General features: G+C 38.0%; 1 protein-coding gene across 3 annotated transcripts; it reads left to right on the forward strand.

Moving 5' to 3' along the window:
• The first annotated feature begins 977 nt into the window (after positions 1-977).
• On the forward strand, positions 978-19,025 carry LOC132166923 (zinc finger CCCH domain-containing protein 19). 3 transcript variants are annotated; one of them, XM_059577799.1, is made up of 12 exons: positions 978-1,101; positions 1,443-2,983; positions 3,112-3,191; positions 5,609-5,796; positions 9,093-10,008; positions 10,112-10,239; positions 10,735-10,794; positions 10,884-10,934; positions 14,758-14,828; positions 15,381-15,535; positions 16,685-17,842; positions 17,996-19,025. In XM_059577799.1, the coding sequence occupies exons 2-12, from the start codon at positions 1,485-1,487 to the stop codon at positions 18,880-18,882; spliced, it is 5,193 nt and encodes a 1,730-aa protein (XP_059433782.1). In that variant the 5' UTR covers positions 978-1,101; positions 1,443-1,484; the 3' UTR covers positions 18,883-19,025. The 3 variants fall into 3 exon arrangements, with proteins under 3 accessions (XP_059433782.1, XP_059433767.1, XP_059433776.1); XM_059577784.1 differs by having other exon boundaries at positions 979-1,101; positions 16,685-19,025; XM_059577793.1 differs by having other exon boundaries at positions 979-1,101; positions 15,381-15,511; positions 16,685-19,025.
• Positions 19,026-22,679: the final 3,654 nt, after the last annotated feature.

The following is a 22,679-nucleotide window of genomic DNA, read 5'->3' on the forward strand; positions in this document are numbered from 1 at the left end:
CAATGCATCGGGACTTGAGGTAGTATCCATCGTTTTTCCTTTCAGCACAAGAACCCTAGTTGCTCTAAGTGAGGTGAGATGCGTGCTGGTGATGGACTTGATGGTGATCTAACTAGGGTTGAGTTGTGAGCTTGGGTGAGGGTAAGGCCTAATCGTGTGGGTGGAGGCATTTTGGGGATCACATGATCACATTTCCGTCAGAGAAGATGACACTCACTAACGGATAGACCGAATTGAAAAAAATTTACACTTTGGGGGGTGCACTGCAAAAATTGAAACATTGAGTATCGAATTGAAAATCGGCTCAAATTTTAGAGGGTAAAATGTAATTTTTCTTTTTAAAAGGGGAAACTTCACTTTAGACCTTTGAACTACTACACGTTTTGAGAAAACTCCCCAAATTTCAAAAACTCTTAATTTAACCACCTGAACTTTCAATTTGATTCAATTGACCCCTCTATCAAATCGGTTGTTAACCCCTAACATAAATGAGTAAAAAACCCAAATTATCCTTTGATTTTTGTTTTTGTTTTTGTTTTTTTTTTTAATTTGAAATTTGAAATTAAGGGTAAATTTGAAATTAAAAAATTAGTGGTATAAAATGTAATTTTATCACTTTTAAGGTTTAAAATCTAACGGAAATGGGTACATTGCATCAAATTGAAAGTTTAGGGAGTAAAATTGAGAGTTTTTTAAATTTGAGGGTTTTTTCAAAATGCGTAGTAATTCAGAGGTCTTAAGTAAAATTTTTTTTATCAAAATATTTGATTGTTCAGGGGTCTTAAATAAAATTTTATTTTTTAAATTTTACGTTTTGAAATTGCAAATCCAAACCGACGATAAACATCCCTAAGGCTAAAAGAACCATACAAAAAAGCATAATGTATAGGATAAAAGCCCATTAAGGCACTCTTGGCCCAGTAAAACAACGGACTTTTCCTAAAACTGAAAAAAACAGAATCCGGGCCTGAGCTCCAACTCTTATAACCGAAGGCTTCAATCGCCGCTCTCACCCAAATCGCGCTTTTCACAGACTCGAGACTCACAGTTTTTGTGCTCGTTCGTCTAATTTATCCGCTGCTCTCGACGCCACAGCATCAGGTTCCTTCCCCTTATCTCCGCTATATCAAATGATTCATTGTGCTGTCTTTCATGCGATAGATTTTTAGGGTTAGGGCTAAATTTCTTTTTCCCTTTTTCGTGTTTAACCGTTTTGTGTACATGTATAAGTGTTTTTTGGTTTTATTTTTCCTCAGTAGTGATAATTAGGGTTACTTATGATGTGGCATTTCTGCGTGATTCGAATTGTTGTGAGGCTTATGGTGAAAAGCAAAGATATTGTTTGTTTTTCGTTGTAAGTCTTGTGGGAGCAAAGCGAATGCTTGTGGGATTGCTGTGGGAAAACCAGAAATATGATTTCTGATGGTGTTGGAAATGTGCAGATAGGTTTGAAGGAGATGCTTAGGAGTAGGGTTGAGTAGGATATGGCTGATGTGACACAGGAGACGGGGGTGGTTGAGGAGGCAGGAGTGGTTGGGGATTTGGCCGATGAGACGGAGCGGACAGAGGTTGTGGATGTGGCTGGCATGGCAGATGTGTGTTATGTGGAGGAGGAGGAGGAGGAGGATGAGGGTTGCTCGGTGGGAATGAGGGAGGTTGTGGAGAAGGGGGATGTGGCTGGCTTGGTGGATGGGAAGGAGGTTGGTTTAGAGGAGGAGGCATTGGCTGACTTGAAGGAAATGACGGAGGTTGCTAAGGAAGAGGATGTGGCTGACTTGGCAGAAACGAGGGAGGTTGCAGAGGGAAATGTGTCTGACTTTGTGGAAACGACAGAAGTTGCAAAGAAAGAGGATGTGGCTGACTTAACGGAAATGAGGAAGGTTGCAGAGGAGGAGGTTGTGGTTGACTTGGTGGAAACAACAGAGGTTGCAAAGAAAGAGGATGTGCTTGACTTGGCGGAAACAACACAGGTTGCAAAGAAAGAGGATGTGGCTGATTTGGCGGAAACAACACAGGTTACAAAGAAAGAGGATGTGGCTGACTTGGCGGAAATGCGGGAGGATGCAAAGGAGGAGGTTGTGGCCGACTTGGCAGAAACGGGGGAGGTTGCAGAGAAGGAGGTTGTAGCTGACTTGGCAGAAACGGGGGAGGTTGCAGCTGACTTGGCGGAAATGAGGGAGGTTGTTGAGGAGGAGGATGTGGCTGACTTGGCGGGAATGAGGGAGGTTGTCGAGAAGGAGAATGTGGCTAGATTTGCAGAAGTGACAGAGGTTGCAAATGAAGAGGATGTGGCTGACTTGGCGGAAATGAGGGAGGTGGCAAAGAAGGAGGATATGGCTGACTTGGTGGAAATGAGAGAGGTTGCAATGGAGGGTGTAGGTGACCTGCCAGAAATGATGGAGGATGCAGAGGAGGAGGATGTGGCTGAATTGCTGGAGGAGACATATTTGGCTGGCCAAGTGGTGGAAGATGGGGATTTGCCAGGCCCAGTAGCTGAGGAAACGGATTTGGCAGGCCCAGTGGCTGAGGAGACAGATCTGGCAGGCGCAATGGGTGAGGAGACAGATTTGGCAGGCCCGGTAGTTGAGGAGACGGATTTAGGCGGCCATGTGGATGAGATAGAAGAAGCAGCAGATGAAGCAAACGTGGCTGAAGTTTCAACTGAGACCATGGAGGCAGAGGAGGACTTGGCAGAGGAGGAGGCCATGGAGGCAGACGAGATAGAAGCCGTAGAGATGACGGAAATGGCTGAGGATACCGTAGAGGCAGAAGAGATAGAGGCCGCAGAGGAAATGGAGGTGACCGAGGAGATGGAGGTGACAGAGGACATGGAGGTGGTGGAGATGAGTAAGGGCAGTGGTGGAGGGAAGAGGAAGCGTGGCAAGAACTCTCGGGCCCCGGCAAGAGTCCCAAGGAAGAAGGTCGAAGAGGATGTTTGTTTCATTTGCTTTGATGGGGGTGATCTTGTGCTTTGCGATCGCCGGTGAGATTATCATGTGCATTTTTCTTTGTGATATTTGTTGTGCCAGTATTTTGCTTCTTTAAGGTTTATGATCAATTTAATGAGATTGTGTGTGTGTGTGTTTTTTTTTTTTTTTTGTGGATTCTTAGGGGATGCCCTAAGGCGTACCATCCTTCTTGTGTTAATCGCGATGAGGCATTCTTTCGAGCTAAGGGTCGATGGAATTGTGGTATGTTGCTGCTTTGGTCTTTGATTTCTCTATTGTAATTTAAACTTAATGTTAAGTTTTGGTGATTGGTGGTGTATATCTGATGTGATATAAGTTTGTGGTATGTCAACTTTAGCTATAATTGTAGAAGTTCGATAGTAACTACAGTTATTCTGCGGTAATAATATTATTGATTGTTTTATGCTATGCAAATAAAATTCTTCATACATGATGCAGTGTAGTTTTTGTGCTGCGTTTTAGTTTTATATGCTAGTAAGTGAGTATTGCACAAAAGTTGAGGACATTCAAAACTTGAACAGTACTCTTCTGAGTCATTTCCTCAATTAGAATGTCGAAATATGTATTGAAGTTGTTCTTTTCTTTTCCTTTTGCAAAAGGTTTGATGCATACAGCAACCATGAGTGGACTGGTGTAATGGGGCTGGGAGTTCAATCCATAACTATTGACCAGCACACTCTTTAAGTTTTGCAAGCTCGTCAAGTTGGTAATTTGCTTGTGAAGTTTAGTCGTTTCTGGTGATGACTGGATAAATGAGTACTTCAAGGTCTGGAGGTAATTGCTTGCCACTAGCAAAATTTTGGATTCAATTGCTATTCCAAAGGTTGAAGGTGTGGAAAGGGAAAGGAGAGGCCTAAAGCTGAGGTGTATTATATGTAGTAAAGAAGGATCATAGAAAGAAAAAAAGAAACAAAAAAGAGTTATTTAATTCAATGGGTCAGGGTTAAGGTTTTGTGAGTTGTGTTGAATTAGGATATAGAAGGTTTTTATCACTTTGACTGTGACTTGATCATCTTTTACTAATTGAGTCTTACGGCCACTTGAATTTTTCTGTATTCCAGGCGGTAAAGAAGGTGTTTTTTGACCTACAATTGGCTTTCTGGTGTCTTATATCTGTGATGTAACTTGCTAAAAGTGGTGAGATTGCGAGTTACTAGTTGCAATAGAACCTTTCTCTGTTACATTTACATGAAACTATATGACCCTTGCCCATTGGGGAGCATAAAAGTAATGGTCTTTCAATTGTAATGAACAACTATTACCAAGTACAAGAAAATTTTCTCCTTTACCCCAAAGAAATTTCAACTCAAGTTAATCATGGCTTTCATTCTGTTCTATATGGAGAAAGGGATAAGCACCTAGAAATGTTGTCACTTATTGTGTTCAACTAATTACAGGACTGAGGTGATGATGGGGAACATCACTGGCAGCCCCCTTTGAAGACTTATAAGCGGTGAGGAAAACCTGGTTCTAATGCTCAAGCTTTAATATGGGATATTTCAGATGATGGGGACCTTGCTGAGCTAGTCTAAGTTGATTCAAGTTTTAATTTGTTGTTTATCTGGGTTAGGTTGCTGCTAGTTCAGTTTTATTAAGTTATACTAAAATATGGTCATCGAGTAATTTTTAAATTTGCTGTACTCATGGCCCATGAGTCTTATTGTATGTTTTGGAGTAATTTTTTATTTTTTTAGTTGTTTCTTCATGGTTTAGTAGTTCTTTTCCCTTTTTATTCAATAATCCTATTCTTTGTGGGAAAAAGATTAGGAATTGCCTGGTTCTTGAGAGGTTTTCATGCCATTTGTTAGGTTCATAGAACAAGTTGAATAAAGTTACAGTAGCCTTTTTTAGAAGTTTTGAGGGTGTGATTGCCTTCTCCTTCGTTGGTGTGATTGCTTAGGAAACCTAGGTGTGGTTGCCTTAGCTTTACTTGTCTTTTCTCATTCCATTCACCTATTTAATATGAAAGCATCAAATTCCTTCAAGATTCAAATCTTTTATAACCTAAACATCCCTAAATTCCTTAAACATCAATCCATTTAAGAAACCATGGAGAGCCTACGCTAAACTCTTATCTAGTGCTAAACATTTAAGATATTGTATCAGATTTGTTACATGAGGTTTTATTGATTCTCTTCCTTTCTTACTGTAATTTTTTAGGAGAACTTAGTGTATACATCTTGTGTACATGAGGTTTCCCTGTTCTCTATTGAAATATATTCACATAAAATATGATTCTTTTAAATCCCGTTTGGTTGTCCCATTTTCCTTTGTTTAGGATTTTATATGTAAATCCATCCATTTGAACTGAGAAAGTATGACACTAAAATCATAGACATGCTTTATATTGGAAGATTGAAATGGTGCCATTTCACAAAATCACGTTAATGGTGCTTTACTCTTGTGGTTACATTTTCCTTTTCCAGTGGCTGCATCTTACACAGTAGATTTATACCTGTCATATGTACATTTTGATTTACTTATACTCAATTATCATGGGACTATCATTCCACCTCGAGTTTTCATGATCTGGTTTATTAAATTATTATTACGTATTGAATTTCCAAATTTAAAAAGGGGTCCGTCACTTCTGTTGCTTAGCCCTATCTAATTTAAGTGCCTATGTTCATGGATTTTAGGTTGGCACCTGTGTAGCAACTGTGAGAAGAATGCCTACTATATGTGTTACACCTGTACATTTTCCTTGTGCAAGGCATGCATCAAAGATTCAGTTATCTTATGTGTGAGAGGAAACAAAGGCTTCTGTGAGACATGCATGAAAACAGTCACGTTAATTGAACACAATCTGCAAGGAAACAGGGATATGGTATGTGTTTTTTGCTTTCTGTTTTCTTGTCTTTCTTCTTTTTCTCTCTCTCTCTTTTTTTTTTTTTTTTTTTTTGGATTCTAAGATTGTGCTCGCTCCTCATTCAATGGGTCATTCTCATTGTTAAGACTGAATTATGTAGCTGTGGTTTAGTTTATAGAAGGGGAAATATTTGGAATTGTAGCATATTTGGCCTTAGAATTTATCCATATTTATGGGTCAATCGTTAGTCATTATGCATTTTTTCCTTTCCTTTGATTAATTGAGACCTGGCCAGCATAGTTTTGTTGTCATTGATTGCTTCAAAGTGAGGTAAAATATGAGCTCAATATGTTGGTGCCCTTGGGCAAAATCTGTTTATTTTTGCATGTTCGCTGTGTACTTCAATGATTATGATGAATAGTTTATTCTAGTTTTATGTGTACTGCCTGTGTTCGTAGGGGCGCCTTACGCATTTTATAAAATTTTCCATTGCTTATCAAAAAAATTATTTTTGTGTTTATGGTGGATAATTAATGAGTGTCGTGTTTTATTGCTGTTGCCTTTTGTCACTATTTCTGCATTCACCTTGGGTAGTATTGCTTTAGCTGAACTGCATGTATAGAACTTTTTGGACTAGCACATAGGCGGAGGGTTAGCATTGTAAATTGTAAACTTGAATAGCTGCCATGTACATTGAATCGTTTGCTTAAGTAATTATGACCTTTTGGACCAGGCAAGGTATGGATTTGTTTTTAATAACTGGCTGGTATATAAAGTGTGAATTGTAAACAATAAATTGTAGTTTTTCTTTTATACTTAGATCTACTAGAAGTAACTCATCCTCCTTTAGTCAAATACAGCAGCAGAGATTGATAGGCAGCAATAAGTCAATTTGTGACCCTCTTACACAACTTGTGGTCATCCTGAATCCATATGTAACTGTTGGTGCTTGGTTTCATGTAGCTTCTATAGTTCTGGCCAATCGATAGAGGAACATGAGACCATTCTTTTTCAGCAGAGCTACAAGAAATGGGTGGGGAATTTGGTTTAGCTCATGCTTATTCAGTAAAGTCCTTGTGTGGTATTTTTGAAAAACTCTAGTTGATTGCCTGATACCGTGTGAATCTTATAGCATCTTCTGTCCATTCCTATACCCCCAAATTTCCCTGTACTTCTCAAGCAATCATTTGTATTTTACCATCTTGGTTTAGACCAAAGAAGGTATTTATTCTGAAGAAACCTATTTCACCATGTATTTCTAATTTCTACCTTTCAGAATGGCCCCTGTGGCACAAAGAGACAAGCAATGATGGCATTGGGGAGTCAAAATGTGAAAGGCATAATCATGAAGAGCTGTCGGTAAATAAGTGTGAAGGGATCCCAATGTTTTGCGGAAATGAGCAGGGTTAAAGTTTAAAAACCAAAGAAAATCAGAAACAATAGTGTTTTCTTTGCAAAATTGGCTGCTCTTTACCTTGATGTAGGTCTTCCTGGAAACTGCCTGACTTATAGATCACTCTCCATCTTTATCCTAGATGCCACTGATTTAGGGAAGATCCTCACCACGGATAACCTAAGGAAGCGGCATGTTAACTATGCCTAGAAGAGTGGTAGACCTTTTCGCTGGTTGGAGAGGGTAGTATTCAGAATGCTGTAGTGTGGAAGATTGTTCTGTCCTGCCTAATGTAATGTCTTTGGAGATAAATAAGTGATCGGAGTTTTAAAGGCCATGAGCAGATGGTGGTGGAACTAAAGGAGTTTTTCTTCAAGACACTTTACCGCTGGGCAGCTGCCTTTGGCATTAATATTTCTAGCTTTCATGTTTTTTTATCTGTTTTCACTTATCAAAAAAAAAAAAAAAAGTTTTTTTTATCTGTTTTCCTTTTCTGGTTAGGTGTATCTCTTACTTGGGTTGCACCTTTGCGCTTTTTAAGAAAATTGCGATTACTTATAAAAAAATCTAGAAATAAATTCTAAATTGGTGTGGTGCTTCTGGAAGCTATCTTCTATAGTGATCTTCGGTTGCATTGTATAACTATGCAATGGCTTTGCATTATATCATTAGCTTATGGTAGGAATGATAAATGAGCTCCCTATTGATATAAAAGGGGATGGAGGTGAAATTTTCTACAAGTTTTCAGCAAAGGAACCACTGCTTTATAAAAAATACTTGTTTATCTGTCTTAGCCTTCGCCATTCCAAATTGCTATAGGTAGATGCGGTAGTCATGGCTTCAAAAGATATTTGTTTGGAAGCCCTGAAACTTTTTGAGAAATTTTCATTTTGGTGTGTTCTATTCCCTTTAGCTTCAAAAACTGTAGATTTTTTTATTTTTTATTTCAATTCATGCAAAATCTACTACCCTTTTTAGATGTTTTTTATGGCATGTGTGGACGTACTAGTTCTATGTAGAATGATCTCGTGTTGCGGAAGGGGTCTCATGAAGCATGTCATTTGTGGATGATATTGGGCTAGTTTGTGAGCAATTTGAGGTTAATTCTAAATTGGAGATGAAGTGACACACTTGGACTCTATAGGTTTAGGTTAATAGGACTAGGAGGAACATAATGGTGCAAGTTTCGTGTGGTTATGATACAAGTTGGTGGTATAAAAAAAGAAAAGAAATTTTTGGTGTTGTGGATTGGTTAGTCATAAGGATGGAGAGACTGAGAGATGTCATTCCTGGTCCTGAGCAAACTGGTTGAGGTTGAAAAGTTCATTGGGAGTTGTTTTGATGGTATCATAATGGTTAGTGGAAGGAAGAATTTTGCTGGAAAAGTTAGGGTCTAGTACACTTAGTTGTGAAAGACCAATTAATGCACCATTGAGATAAAGTAATTTGATTCAAGAGGGGGGAAGAATGAATGACTCCTTACAACAGGCTCAATACCTCCCTTCTGCCCCGCCCTACCTAACACTTCTGCATAAGGAGAGTGTTGTATTTCTAGAAGTATTAGTTTTTGATGGGAAACTCATTATAATTTTTTTTAGGTCAATGTTTGTGTCTGGCTCTTTGAGCCTCCAGTGCCCAAACATCTGTGGACAATAATTACTGTATTTCCAGAAATCTTTGTTTGAGGTGAAAAACTTTATTATGTAAATCCTTCAACACTGAAAGAACATTTTATTGTCATCTTAGGATTTAAAATGTAATTACTATTGTTTTTGTGAAATTATGCCCTTGCATTTACCCAGCTGTGGTTGATCTGCCTGATGTGTGCTGTTGTATGTTAATTTCAATATGTTTTGGCTATCACATTTATTGTGGTGTCATATTATTTTCTCTTTTGCTCACTTTCCTTGTGCTTATGCAGGGTCAAGTAGATTTTGATGACAAAAGTAGCTGGGAGTATCTTTTCAAGGATTACTGGATAGATTTGAAAGAGAAGCTGTCTCTGACTTTAGATGAACTAAATCAAGCTAAAAATCCATGGAAAGTAGCTGATTCATTTGCGGGTAAACAGGAATCGCCTGATGAACTTTATGATGCTAATAATGATGAGGGGTCCGATTCAGACAGTTCTGGGAATATAGAAATCAGCAACTCTAAAAGAAGGAAGGCCAAGAAACGGTTGAGGCCCCGTTCCAAGGAGGTTGATTCAGCCGCCCCTGCAACAGAAACTGATGCTGAAGGTCCATCCACTGATGACAATGCTGAATGGGCATCAAAAGAGCTCTTGGAGTTTGTTATGCACATGAAGGATGGTGACAGATCTGTTTTATCTCAGTTTGATGTTCAGGCTCTCTTACTAGACTATATAAAGAGAAACAAGCTCCGTGATCCTCGTCGCAAAAGTCAAATAATTTGTGACTCCAGGCTCCAAAGTCTATTTGGGAAACCACGCGTGGGGCATTTTGAAATGTTAAAGCTTCTTGAATCTCACTTTCTTATAAAAGAGGATTCACAGGTTGATGATCTTCAAGGGAGTGTTGTTGATACTGAAGCTAGTCAGTTGGAGACTGATGCTGATGCCCTAGTAAAGACTGGTCGAGATAAGAAACGTAAAACTCGTAAGAAGGGTGATGAGAGAGGACCTCAATCAAATGTAGACGACTATGCAGCCATTGATATTCACAACATTAATTTAATTTACTTAAGGCGTAATTTAGTAGAAGAACTACTCGATGACATGGAAAAGTTTCATGACAAAGTTGTTGGTTCTTTTGTGAGAATAAGGATTTCTGGTAGTGGTCAAAAGCAAGATTTGTATAGGCTGGTGCAAGTTATAGGTAATTGTTTAGATAAATTGTCTTGTATACTATTTTTGACTTTTGAGTGTAGAAGGAATAAATCTTGCAAGATTGTAAAATTTCTTAATGATTTTGTGGACAGGTACATGCAAAGCAGCTGAGCCATATAAAGTTGGTAAAAGGATGGCGGATATCTTGCTAGAAATATTAAATTTAAACAAGACAGAGATCGTATCAACTGATATAATCTCAAATCAAGAGTTCACTGAGGTGATTGAACACACAAGATTTCATACTTTTTATTTGTACTTTTCCGATTCAAGTCATCCTGTTGGCTTCGTGATGAGAGAGGGAGATAGTGACCCTTCCAATCTACCTTTCTAATGATCTTTTTCTTTTTTAGTTTTTATGGATGTTTGGTTTATGAGTGAGATATAGCGAATGTTAAGGGAATACCTGAATTGGAAGTTTCCACGTTTTGATGAGGGGATATCCCACCTTAAATGTGGCATTGAAAAGTTAAATAAACTATTAGTGAGTAATACATGTTGCAATGAGGGAAATGAGCAGTATTATTGGCACTTGGCGGCTTATTTGATAGGCTTTTTCTTTAATTGAGAAAAAGAAAAAATGCTTGTGGTGTCCAAATTTATAGCATTTACAGTCATTGGAAATGATTTGGGTTGAAGACTTATGCCCACTCTGTTTATGTAGTTGTTATTTCTTTCTTTAAAGATTTAACTCATTTCTTCTTTATATCTCTAGGATGAGTGCAAGCGTCTGCGCCAAAGCATAAAATGTGGACTTATCAACCGGCTGACTGTGGTAATCTCATGCTCTTATCTCCAATTTTATGTGTTGGCATTAAGCATCTAAATATTCCAAGTTCTGAGAAAATTAATGTTTGTTTGTAGGGAGACATTCAGGAGAGAGCAATTGCACTCCAGGAGGTCAGGGTTAAAGATGTAAGTTTTTTGGTTTGTCAATTGTCATTACAATTGATTCTTTCTCTGCTTGTATGTCTGTGCTCAATACTTCAGAACTTTATTAGATTTTCTCGACATATGTATTGACACATGGGAAAATATGTTAGAAACGTCATAAGGTTCGAGATCATGGTTTTCTAATTAGTTAAAAGCTGATGACTTTCCCCACTTTCTCATTCTTCAACTGCTTAGAAGGATTTTAACCTTAGGCTTTAGACCTGACGCCCCAAACTTGGAAAGATGTTAGCTCATTTCTGAACACTAAATTGATTGTGGATGAGAAGATAGTGAAATTCCTTTATGCAAATTGTGCACACAATGCGCAGGTTTGGCATAATCTATCCAGACAGTTTTCAATTTACATTGTGCCTATAATGAGAGGAAAATGTTTTGGTTCTTGTACTCCGAATGGGGAATGCCTGGTAATTAATAGGCTACCCCCAAGTACTACTGAAAGAATGGGCAAAGTGCTAAGGGTTCTACGACCCTATTGTTGATATCCTGTCTGGCCTCCTAACCTTTCTTAAAACTGGTACGGAGATTAAGAAGTCTTCCTGAACACCTTTCACTTGTATGTGGCGTGTATAAAGTAAGGGCATGACTACTGGGTTGTAGCCCTAGGTGTAGGTTTTTCTTGTGGGTTTGCTTTTGAGGTTTCTTGGATGGGTCTGTTTGGGTCTCTTGTGGGCGCTCCTAGGCGCGCTCCTTTTATACTTCTTGTGTAATAGGGTTGCACCCTTTTGTGCTTTTGATATACAACATTACTTATAAAAAAAAAAAGAAGTAATCAGATACATCTCCTTCATGAATTCGTCCGCTCTTTTTTCCTTGAAAACTATCACATTACATCTTTTCTCTCTTTGGAAATAATGTAATAATACGGATGAGTGGGATCATTTAAAGTTTAGGACTATGGTTGGGGATTATTTTATTTTATTGATAAGTAAACCAATCTCATATGGTTGGGGATTATGGTTAGGGCTTATTGTAGATTACTTTAGGCTTGATTATGGATCTGTTAAACAGTGGCTGCTTTAGTAGATGGCACAGTCCAAAAATGCTAGAATTTCTCTTTAAAATACTAGAAAATTGTCTTTACACGTGGGTGTGGTGCCCTGGGAGCAAGACTCTTGGATGCGTGCGCACATGCTCTCTCTCACATATGGACATGAAGATAATTGTGCTGGCAGTGTTGGCGAACATATCACCTACAAATATGGGGTGATGGGTGAGATCACAAGTTTAAATCCTTTTGGGTCCCTGAGTTATAATCACCAGGAAAATACATTTAGTTCTCTTTACTAGCTTGCCCCTATATGATGTGTTTGAGTCTAATGATACGGGGTTGGAACAATTGTAACCAAGATTAATCAAGTTTACATTTAAGCATCCCATCCAAGATGGTCAGGATAGATTATACAGACAATTTTGCAAAGACGCAGCAACATCTTCCAAGCTAGCTTCCTAATTAATCCAAAAAGATTTATCCCTCAAAGCGGCCATTTTATCTCTTGTGAGACAACTTTGGCTCAAACTCTAATTATTTTTTAATTGCTTCTTGATGCAACATGGCGTGTGGGAAGCAAAATATGCAAACACAACTCAACTCTTCTATAGAACCTACAAAAATGCCAAGAATTATAGGAAAATTGAAGGAAAACACTCTCTAGGGTATTTTTATTGAGAAAATTGATAATAATGAACAAATCTAACAACTGGGCGGCCAAGCCAGCCTTATTATGCTTAAATAGAAGTAAGGGATGCACTTTACATTACTTATAAAAAAAAGAAAAAAAATAAGTTTTTTTTTTTTTTTTTGATAAGTAAAAGAAAGGTAACGCACTTATAAAAAAAAAAAAAGTAAGGGACGCAGCCTTGAAAGCAAAATTACAAAATTATCATTTACTAAAATAAACTCAAACTCGCTTGAGAGAGCACTATGTGAGTGTAGACTAAAGTTTCTATCCTGCGATTAGCTGCAATCTTGCTCAAGCCAATGTCGCACGTAGGGTTGTAAACGAGCCGAGCTTGAGTGGTTAGTGCCTGCTCAAGCTTGACTCGTTGGTTTTTTTGTCGAGCTCGAGCTTGACACGAACCTCATTTCGTGTCCAAGCTTGGCTCGCTAGGTTGGGTACTCTATCTGAGCTCAAGCTCGAGCTCAGCTTGTATCAGATTATTTAAATTTTGTATTTAAGTATAATTTTTTTTTTCAAAGAAACAATATAAAACAAATTTTATTAATGATAAGACCATCAAGGAAACAAGGTGGATGTGACTTGTGAGGGAAATATAGGGTGAGAGGGGAACGATTATACCAAACAAGACCTATCTTCACGTCATGTAGCTTCCTCTCTTTGTGAACATTGTCATGGCCATCGCTGTATGAAGCAGAGCTGGGTAGAGGCGTGGCCACTAGGTGTAAGGAGCATTAGACATTATGTCTAATTTGGGATGATTTAGAGTTATATTCAAATGTGAACAGTGAAGACAGGAAGGAGACGAAATGAAGAGTCGAAGCTGATTTGGGGAAAGTAAAGCAGAGATTGGGATTAATAAGAAGCGCATATCTCAAGATGATTTGTCAGAGAGAGGAGCTCAGATTAAATGGTGGGATGCAGCTGGCGGCCATTAAGATGAGTGTGCATTTTATGTGTTTCAGCATGCCTTTTGAGGTGTACGTTTTGTGTTAATTCAAATTTGTTTTAAAGACTTAAGAGGGAAGAGGTGTCAAACATTCTTTTCTTTCTTGTTTTTTTATGTGCGTTTTGGGCCGTCATGTGTTGAAGAGAAGTTGATGTTGTGTTACCAAAGTGCAATCTAATAGTAACAAAAAAAAAAGTTCAATCTTCTCTCATTTATAAGAAAAATAGCTCTAGTTGACCATTTTTGCAACTAAAATATGTTATAGTTTTAATAGATTAAATGTAGTTTTATAAATTATAAGAAATTTATACTTAATCTATAATAATATGATCAAGTATAATAAGTTTCCATTCAATCATATGATTAACAATTCAAATTGTTGATTCAACTAGCATTAGATACTTAATGGTTAGATCATTTAAGATATGACCATATGATTAACTTTTATCATTAAATTATATACTATATTAATTCATAAAAATATTTATATATTTTTATGAATTAATATGTAAATATATAAATATATACGAGTCGCGCCAATAAGTGAGCTGAGTTTTGTACGGGTATGTATCGTTTAATAATTGAGTATAGGTTCATGTCCACGAATGACTCATTTAATAATCGAGTTGCGCATGAGCCGAGCTTTATTGAGCCGAGCCCGGACGAGCTCATTGGTAGCTTTGTTCGTTTACAGCCCTAGTCGCACGAGATTTTCGAACTAGTTTTTTGGACTTGTTGAAAGCCCTTTTTGAGGTAGAAATTTTTTTGTGAATACAAAATTGTAACCCTTTAAATCAACTTTATAATGCCACCAAGTTTGTCTTTATTTGATATCGAAATCAAAAGATATGACAGTTTGACTTTGACTTGTCTGCTTGGTTTCATGTTATCAATTTGTTGGTGCACCAACTTGTACTTCCATCACTTTTTTCTTGCTAGAATTAATTCCAAACTTTTCCATGAAGCCACATGTAATCTGGACTGCATTACTTTGAGCATGAAACGCATGAATTGCATAAATTACCTGTACATTTCAGTTAGTTTTACTTATCAAAAAAATATATCTTCATGTTTTGATATTGTTATACTGTGTGGATATTAGATTTAACATCTACAACCATTTTCCCTCTCATGCATTATGCTCTCTATTCTGTTCCAGTGGCTGGAAACGGAGGTTGTGCGACTCAGTCATCTTCGTGATCGAGCTAGTGAAAAAGGGCGTAGGAAGGAATATCCTTTACTCTTCAACACTTTTTTATTATCATTGTTCACGCAGTTGGGCTGCTTTTTATTTCTATGGTGCAGAGTATAATATGCAGGAAAATGAGGCCCGAGTGTGATATATATTTATTGTAGTTTTTTATTACTTTCTATTTCCTTCTCTAAGTCATTTAGGTAAGGTTTTAGTTTTTCTGTTCATAAGTTGTGGTAGGTATCAGGAAATTTGATTTGTCAGCAATTACTGATGTCAGGTGGTGATAATTTAAATTGCTGCTGCTTAAATTTCTTCTCTCTCTCTCTCTCTCTTGTCATGTCCTTTATCCCTAAAGTAGAGCACTCACAACATGGTATTTGGTACGAGGATTAAAAGATATGCAAAACCATTTATAGAAAAATCAAAGAAAAAAGCTTTTATAAAGCTACAACATTTTTATTATGCAATCTTTTATTGTTTGGTTGTTTGTTACTCATCTGTAGTTTGACACTCGTTATGTGTTCCTTTGAAATGGAAATGGCCCAACGTATCTAGCAATACTTCAGTAATCCTTGACTTCCTTTCACGCTCAGAGAATGTGTGGAGAAATTGCAGCTTCTCAAGACACCTGAGGAGCGCCAGCGCAGACTGGAGGAAATTCCAGAAATACATGCCGACCCACATATGGATCCAAGTTATGAGTCTGAAGAAGATGAAGGTGAAACAGACGATAAGAGACAAGGTTCCTTTCAATTTTTAAGTCTTTATTATTTATATTTCATTTAGGAAAAATATAAAGAAGGCCCCTAACAACTGTTTTTGAAATAGTCCCATGAAGTTTAAAGTGTGCTAAAGTAGTACACAAACTACCAAAGTATGTTAAAAATGCCACCTTTTTTTAATTATATTCCTGTAATACCCTTATTCGCTTAAAAAGCTGAAATAAAAAATTAATAAATTAAATGCTGTTTATCCGAACTCTATTCCATTGGGTGGACGCTTCTAATGTGTCTCAGTTTTCTACTATGTTTCAATTTTTGGCTTTTTCTTTCTCTTTTTGCCTTTAATGGGGCCTTTCTTTGTATACTAATACATCCTGTATTCTAGGGTTGCGCCCTTCTGTTATTTTCAATGAATTACTTATTTATAAAAAAAAAAGGATAAAAAATTAACCTTTAAGTGGCTCGCGGGCCATCTCCAAAGGGGTGGCTGCCCAACCAGCAGCCACCTCATTATTTATTTATTTATTTTTAAATAAAAAAAAAATCAGAAAATTAAATTTTTAGTTTAATATATTTATTATTATTTTTATTAAGAGTGACATGTCCATTTTATTGGTGTTGACATGACATCTAACATAATTCGTAAAATGTTTTAATGGAATTTGACTCCAAGGACTTAACTGTTTTTTTGGCATATCCCAGAGACCTTTGAGTTCACCTTCATATGGCATTGAGCGATTTGTAATTTAGGCCAACCATAGGGTTTGATTTTGTATTTATCCTTATTTTTTATACCGCATGAGCGATTTGTAATTTAGGCCAACTACAATGACTAATTTTTTATTTACCCCAAAAAAACTTTTTTTTTCTCTTCGTATTTATCCACCCCTTGGTTTTTTTTTTTTTTTTCTTTATTAGTTTTGTTTAGTTTATTTTATTTTATTACTATTTTATTTTAGTTTTTAAGAGAATAAGAGTATTTTAGGAATATAATAAAAAAATTGACATTTTTGGCACACTTTGGTAGTTTGATGTACCACTTTAGCACATTTTAAACTTCATGGGACTTTTTTAATAACAGCCGAGGGGGCTTTTTATTTTATTTTATTTTTTTCCCTTCATTTATATTTATCATTTTTTTGAGTTAAATTTGTTTCCGGTGCATGCAGAAACCTATATGAGACCGAGAGGTACTGGCTTTAGCAGGAGGGCCAGGGAGCCAGTTTCTCCACAAGCAGGAGGTTCTGCTTTTAGTGATTCCTGGAGTGGGACAAGGAATTATTCCGACACGAATAGAGAATTGAGCAGGAGCATGTCTAATAAGGGGTTGTCTTATAAAGGAGATGATACTTCTGTTGCTGGCGATGTGCTGAACGAACGAAATCAAGGAAGAGACAGAGAAACACCACAAGCAAGTAGTTGGGAGAAGCAAAAAATTGCTGCAAGTTTGGAAATTGGCGCTAGTAAGACCCATTCTGTGCTAAAGTCTGACACAACTTCTGCTGTGTCAGAAATTTCAGCAGCATCTCTCTCTACCGCAGTAACACATTCCGCTGCCTCAATCAATGAAGCAGAAAAAATGTGGCATTATCAGGATCCAAGCGGAAAAATCCAGGGACCATTTTCCATGGTGCAGCTGCGTAAATGGAACAACACGGGATATTTTCCTGCTAATCTGAGGATTTGGAGAGCCGCTGAGAGCCAAGATGTTTCTATACTTTTGACTGATGCATTGGCTGGAAAGTTCCAGAAAGACCCACCATTGGTGGATAACAGCTTTCCGAAGGCTCAAGTGGCGCACAATTCAAATATATCATCCTCATATTCTGGGAAACCTCATGGAGCATCCTTACAGCAAGCTATGGAAGGTCAAGTTGGTGAAAGATCTAACTTTGATCAGAATCGTGGAGCTCTGAATTCACATTCTAGTCTGGGTTCTTCTGGCCAATCTGCAGGAGGAGGAAGTTGGAGATCTCAAGCTGAAATCAGTCCTGCAGGAAGGCATTCTACCTTGTCAGTTGAGGTCCCTAAAACTTCTGCAGATGGGTGGGGTTCTAATTATCGCAATGATTCAGCAAATCTTCCTTCGCCTACTCCAGTCAGTGCTACCACAGGTGCGACTAAGGGGCAACCTCATGAAAGCAAATGGTTGCACAATCCTGTTCAGTCAGCTGGTTCTGTCATGGGAACTGGTCCATTCTTGGGAGCCAACGGAGAACTGCAACCGCCTTCTGCAGTTATCCAAGAGAGTGCTGTGCGAGGTTCTGAAAGTAATGGTGCTGCAAGTTCACATCCTGGAGCGACTCCTGTACCCAATCCAGAAAAAGGTATGCTAGTAGGCTCACTAAATGCTCTTCAAATGCATGTTCAATCAACAGTGCCGTCATCCGTTTTGGCTAATGCTAATGCTAATGCTGCCACTAATTTCCACAATTTGGATCGGTCTGTGGTTCATCATAATCCTCCTATTGAAACCCAAGGATGGGGTTCCGGTTTAGTTCCAAAACCTGAAATGACTGCTTCATACCCGATCCCTGGGAGCGAATCCCAAGCCGGTGGAAGTGCTCCATCCCAGAAGGTAGAGCCAAATAATCCTGTTACTATGCCTGTGCAACAGCTTGCTCATGGCCACTGGGGCGATGCTCCATTTATCCACAATTCTGCTCCATCATTCAGCTCAGGCAATCCAGTGGGGAATTTCCCCGCAGCAGGCTTCTCAGGTTTACCTCCATCTGAACCTTGGAGACATTCAGTTCCAGGTAATCAACCAAGCATTCAGCCTCCAGCTCCACCCACCCTAACTTGGGGCATGGGTGTTGCAGAGAACCAAGCTGCTGGTACAAGACCAGGGCTAGAGAATCAAAACACCAGTTGGGGTCCAGTGCCCGGAAATCATAACATGGGCTGGGGAGGACCAGTTCCACCAAATGCAAACATAAATTGGGGTGCTTCTGGTCAGGGTCCACCACCCGGAAACGCGACTGCAGGATGGGCTGCACCTGTTCAAGCACCTGGAAATGCAGTTCCCGGTTGGGTCCCTGCTGGTCAAGGGCTACCTCTAGCAAACACAAATCCTGCTTGGATTGCTCCTGGTCAAGGGCCACCACCTGGAAATGCAAATCCCGGTTGGGTGGCGGCACCCACAGGGAATCCAGGCAACAACGCCGACAGGTTCACAAACCAAAGTGTTAGGGGTTCTCATGGTGGAGACTCTGGTTATGGTGGCGGGAAAGCTTGGAACAGACAGTCATCATTTGGCGGAGGGGGAGGAGGCTCTAGGCCTCCTTTCAAAGGCCAAAGAGTGTGCAAGTTCCATGAGGGTGGGCATTGCAAAAAAGGAGCTTCATGCGATTATCTGCACCCTTGAGTCTTTTTTTTTTTTTTTTTTAATTTTCTTATCAGTAGAGCAGTTAATACTGTACAGTAATTTTTCAAAAAAGCTTTTTGACTTTGTATAAGCTTTTGTGCTTTCTACATATATAAGTTAGTGCAGGTTAAAATCTCCCCCGATTTTGCTTCATTCAGTCTCTTAGTAGATGCTTTTCTTTGCATTTCTAATGGGAGTCCTGCTAAAATCCTTGGAATCCATGGAGCTGGTGCTTCTGGATCACCTCGTTCAATGCTTTTAGGGCCTCCTTTCCTGCAAGATTGCTGGGGTCTGTAGGCAATTGACATTAGAATATCGGGCAATGAATCGTGCAGTGCTCTATCAGCACTGCACGATTTTTTTTTTTTTTTTGAGAAATAAATTCCCCCTAGTTATTTGGATATCGTATTGTGTACAGCATGCTTTGCAATATATTTTATTACTATGTGGGTAACCTAATGTGCGGCTGATTTCGATAAATTTGTATATTTTAGCAACTACACTTGTTTCAGCAAGTCTAATGCATGGATAGCACGACTTGCTTCAAAGGCCTTTTATCAATTCACAATGAGCCTCCTCTAATGGGGTGATCGGCTGGCTACCTTAACAGAACAATTTGGGGTGGCTGCTCCACCCCCGATGAGCAATAGGGTTGGCTGCAAGGGGTGGTTGTGGCCACCCCAGTTTCTTAGGGTAGCTGACTACCTCCCGGAGAAAAAATTATTATTATTATTATTTTGTTGGGAAAATGCTATTCCATTTTAAGGGGAGTAATTCATCTATTTTTTGAGAATAATTATTTCTCATTTAGGGGAATAGCTAAGAGCATCTCTAGCAGCATTAAGTATTTTACCTAGTGAAAAAGTACAATTTTTTACTTTAACTATTGTTTTTTTACTACACAGTCCAACTGATTCTCTATTTCATTTTTTACTTGTTTTAAAATATTATTCCTCATTCTTTTTTTATTATATTATTGCCAACACTTAATTGAAGGGAAAAACAAACATATATATAGAAATAATTCATAAAAGCAAAAATAAACACATATGAGGAACATTCATCCCACATGTAGGTACTAATTCTTAAAATTAATAACATAAATAAATTTTTTTCATCCAATTGCAATTGGTTTGTTTCAATCCGTGTGTTTCTATGCAATAAAATTTTTTTGCATTAAATTTTTTCATTAAACTGCAATTGATTTGTTTCCATTTGTGTGTTTCCATGAAATAAATTTTTTCTGCATTCAATTATTTCATCCAATGTGTGAAGAAATTTTGTGAGCGAGAGAGATAAATTTTGTGTGAAGAAATTTTGTGTTTGAGAGAGAGACATAGTAGATGTGAAGAGATGTTCAAAAGAAACAAAAGATGTTGGGTGAAAAGAGGTGAAATAAATAAACAATAAACAAAAGAAAACTAAACAATATTTTATTCATCTAGTGTGCTATAATGAATAGGCACCGAGTGATGTTATTGTAGCAATGTAGCTATTCTAACTAATGACAAGTTACTCTCTTGGAACTAAAAAAAGAGCAATAATAGCTAAATATAGCCAATATTAATCTTTTAACTAAGCTGCTGGATATGCTCTAAAGAAGACTCGATTACAATTGTTGCCAATAATGATGGGTCAATGGCAGAAGTGTTGGGGGATCTTAGATTGTTGTACAATGGGCACTCTTCCACAATTGCCTCCTCAACTGGGTCACAAGAAGCAACGTGGCCATCAATTTCCCCATTCCACTGCTAGGGTGATGCCTTCAACCTGAAAACATTTTCGGTTGTCTACGGAAACATTCTTTAATTTTTGTAAAACGTTTTTCCTTTTTAAATTATAAATCATTTTTTCGAGTTTGACCTTCTCCTTCTCAAATCGTTGGAGTTTGCTAGACCATCGCTGAAAGCTTCCAAACCTTTGTTGGACCACAGACCACCACAAGAGCTTGCTAGACTACTATTGGACCATTGCCAGAGTTTGTCGTACCTCTGCTAGATGTTGTTAGAAGTTGTTGGCCGTTTTTCATTGTCACTTATTTTCCTTACGAACCAAATGCCGAAAGGTATAGTTTTTTAAATAATTTCATTGAAAATATTTTTCAAAAAAAAAAAATTTATGTCGAAACAAATCAACCTACATTAAAATAATTTTCTCCAAACTAGAGCGAAATTCTCTGTTGTCGCATCTAGATCCTTAGCATCCAACTTTCTCCATAATAAAGAGAGAGGAGATTGAGGTGTTAATAGTACTAAAACAAAGAGGACAAAAAAAATTAAGATGCATTGAAAGCAACATTACACTAAAATAAAAGAAAGGTTGAAAAGTAAAAAAAAAAATAAAGAAAGGTTGAATGGGAAGACCCGTCCTTCAACTTTAGGATACCATAGTGGATCCATTAGTTTCGTTTGGCAAAGGTCCAGCACGTAGCTGGAACGGTACTGTTCCAGCTACAGTGCCCCAGCTGACATAGAACTTGTTTTAGATTAATTTTTTTTTTTAAGCAAGATAAAAAAAAAGAAAAAAAAAAAAAGAGAGGCTTATTTGGGAATTGGCTCGATACCCATGGCCAAAATAGGTGTGGGACCCCATTTTTTAACAATGTTTGGAACCTGGCACAATCTGAGGTACAGTGGGGCCACCAGAGTGGCCAAATGAGGTAGAGCCACTTTGCCATTTAAAAAAAAAAAAAGGAAGGGGTGTATTTGGGGGTGGCGGGGCACCCCAAGGAAATTTGAGAGTGGGTTCGTACCCCATGCAGTAGAATAAGATTTGGCCGAGAGCCTGAAATGATCACGTCCATCTTACCGATCCCACTGAGGTACTCCTGACTCTGGGGGTGGTCGAACCTAGAATCCCGAGAAAATGGCGGCCACCCCTCAAGCCAAAAATGGGGTAGTCCATTACCCCATTTTGACAGAAATTAAGCTGGAACCACCCCTATCCTCTTGTTTTCTTTTTTTTTTTTTTTTTTTTTTTTTAATATTTTAACAAAAATAAAAAACAAAAACGAAAAACTGCCGATGTCGACCCCACTTGTAAAGCTGGAAACAGTCGCGGTTCCCGTCTGAGACTCCCTTAGCAAACTGAAGCTATCAGTATAAATTGCATTCAAATATTCACCACTAAAGAAGAATCTTTGAAACATTCTCTCCATAGGACTAATGATTACCTTTGTAGTTTTTTTCTTCTTTAGCTTCTCTCTATTTCCCTCAATGTCTGTTGCCTTTTGCTTTGGGGCTGATTGATTTAAACCTTTGGGTAGACCTTATTCTTGGAAATCAACTAGCAATGGGAGAATGTCTAAGAAATTATGGGACACTTAGGATTGTAATACAAATTTCTGGTATTAAACAAGCTCAGCCGTCACAGTTAGCCTCTAACCTTTGTGTCTACCTAGGGTTCGTGGTCTATACACCGTTTTTATGTTAAATCACTACATCTTGAAAAAAAATATGAATTTAATAATTTAATTAATGCTTCTCCTTACAAAACTCTCTCAAAAAGTAATATCAAGACATAAATTATTTAACTGAAATATGAGTAAACTCTCCTCGGGTGGCAACCTCTTCTAGTGAAAGCAAGGGTGATGATGTCTTTGAATAGCAGGAGGAGGATTTTTCTGAGTGAAAGAGTTAGGCCCCAAGGGGGAAATGAATTCCACTAGCCAAAGGAAGCACTGCCTAGTGTGGAACCAAGATTGTGAATGAAGAGCTTCATCAGATGCAGGGAATCAAAGAAAAAGTTGTTCAAAGCTTTATATTTACATTGGAGAAGAATTTCCATCCTCATCTCAA

This window comes from Corylus avellana, chromosome ca1, assembly GCF_901000735.1.
Source record: "Corylus avellana chromosome ca1, CavTom2PMs-1.0".
NCBI lineage: Eukaryota > Viridiplantae > Streptophyta > Magnoliopsida > Fagales > Betulaceae > Corylus > Corylus avellana.

What these genes read in the sequence shown, in the direction of transcription:
- LOC132166923 (XM_059577784.1), top strand. Translation starts at nt 1,485, where the DNA reads ATGGCTGATGTGACACAGGAGACGGGGGTGGTTGAGGAGGCAGGAGTG. An exon ending in AGGAGGTCAGGGTTAAAGAT is followed by an intron (nt 10,935 to 14,757) that starts GTAAGTTTTTTG and finishes ATTCTGTTCCAG; the next exon opens with TGGCTGGAAACGGAGGTTGT. An exon ending in AACAGACGATAAGAGACAAG is followed by an intron (nt 15,536 to 16,684) that starts GTTCCTTTCAAT and finishes CGGTGCATGCAG; the next exon opens with AAACCTATATGAGACCGAGA.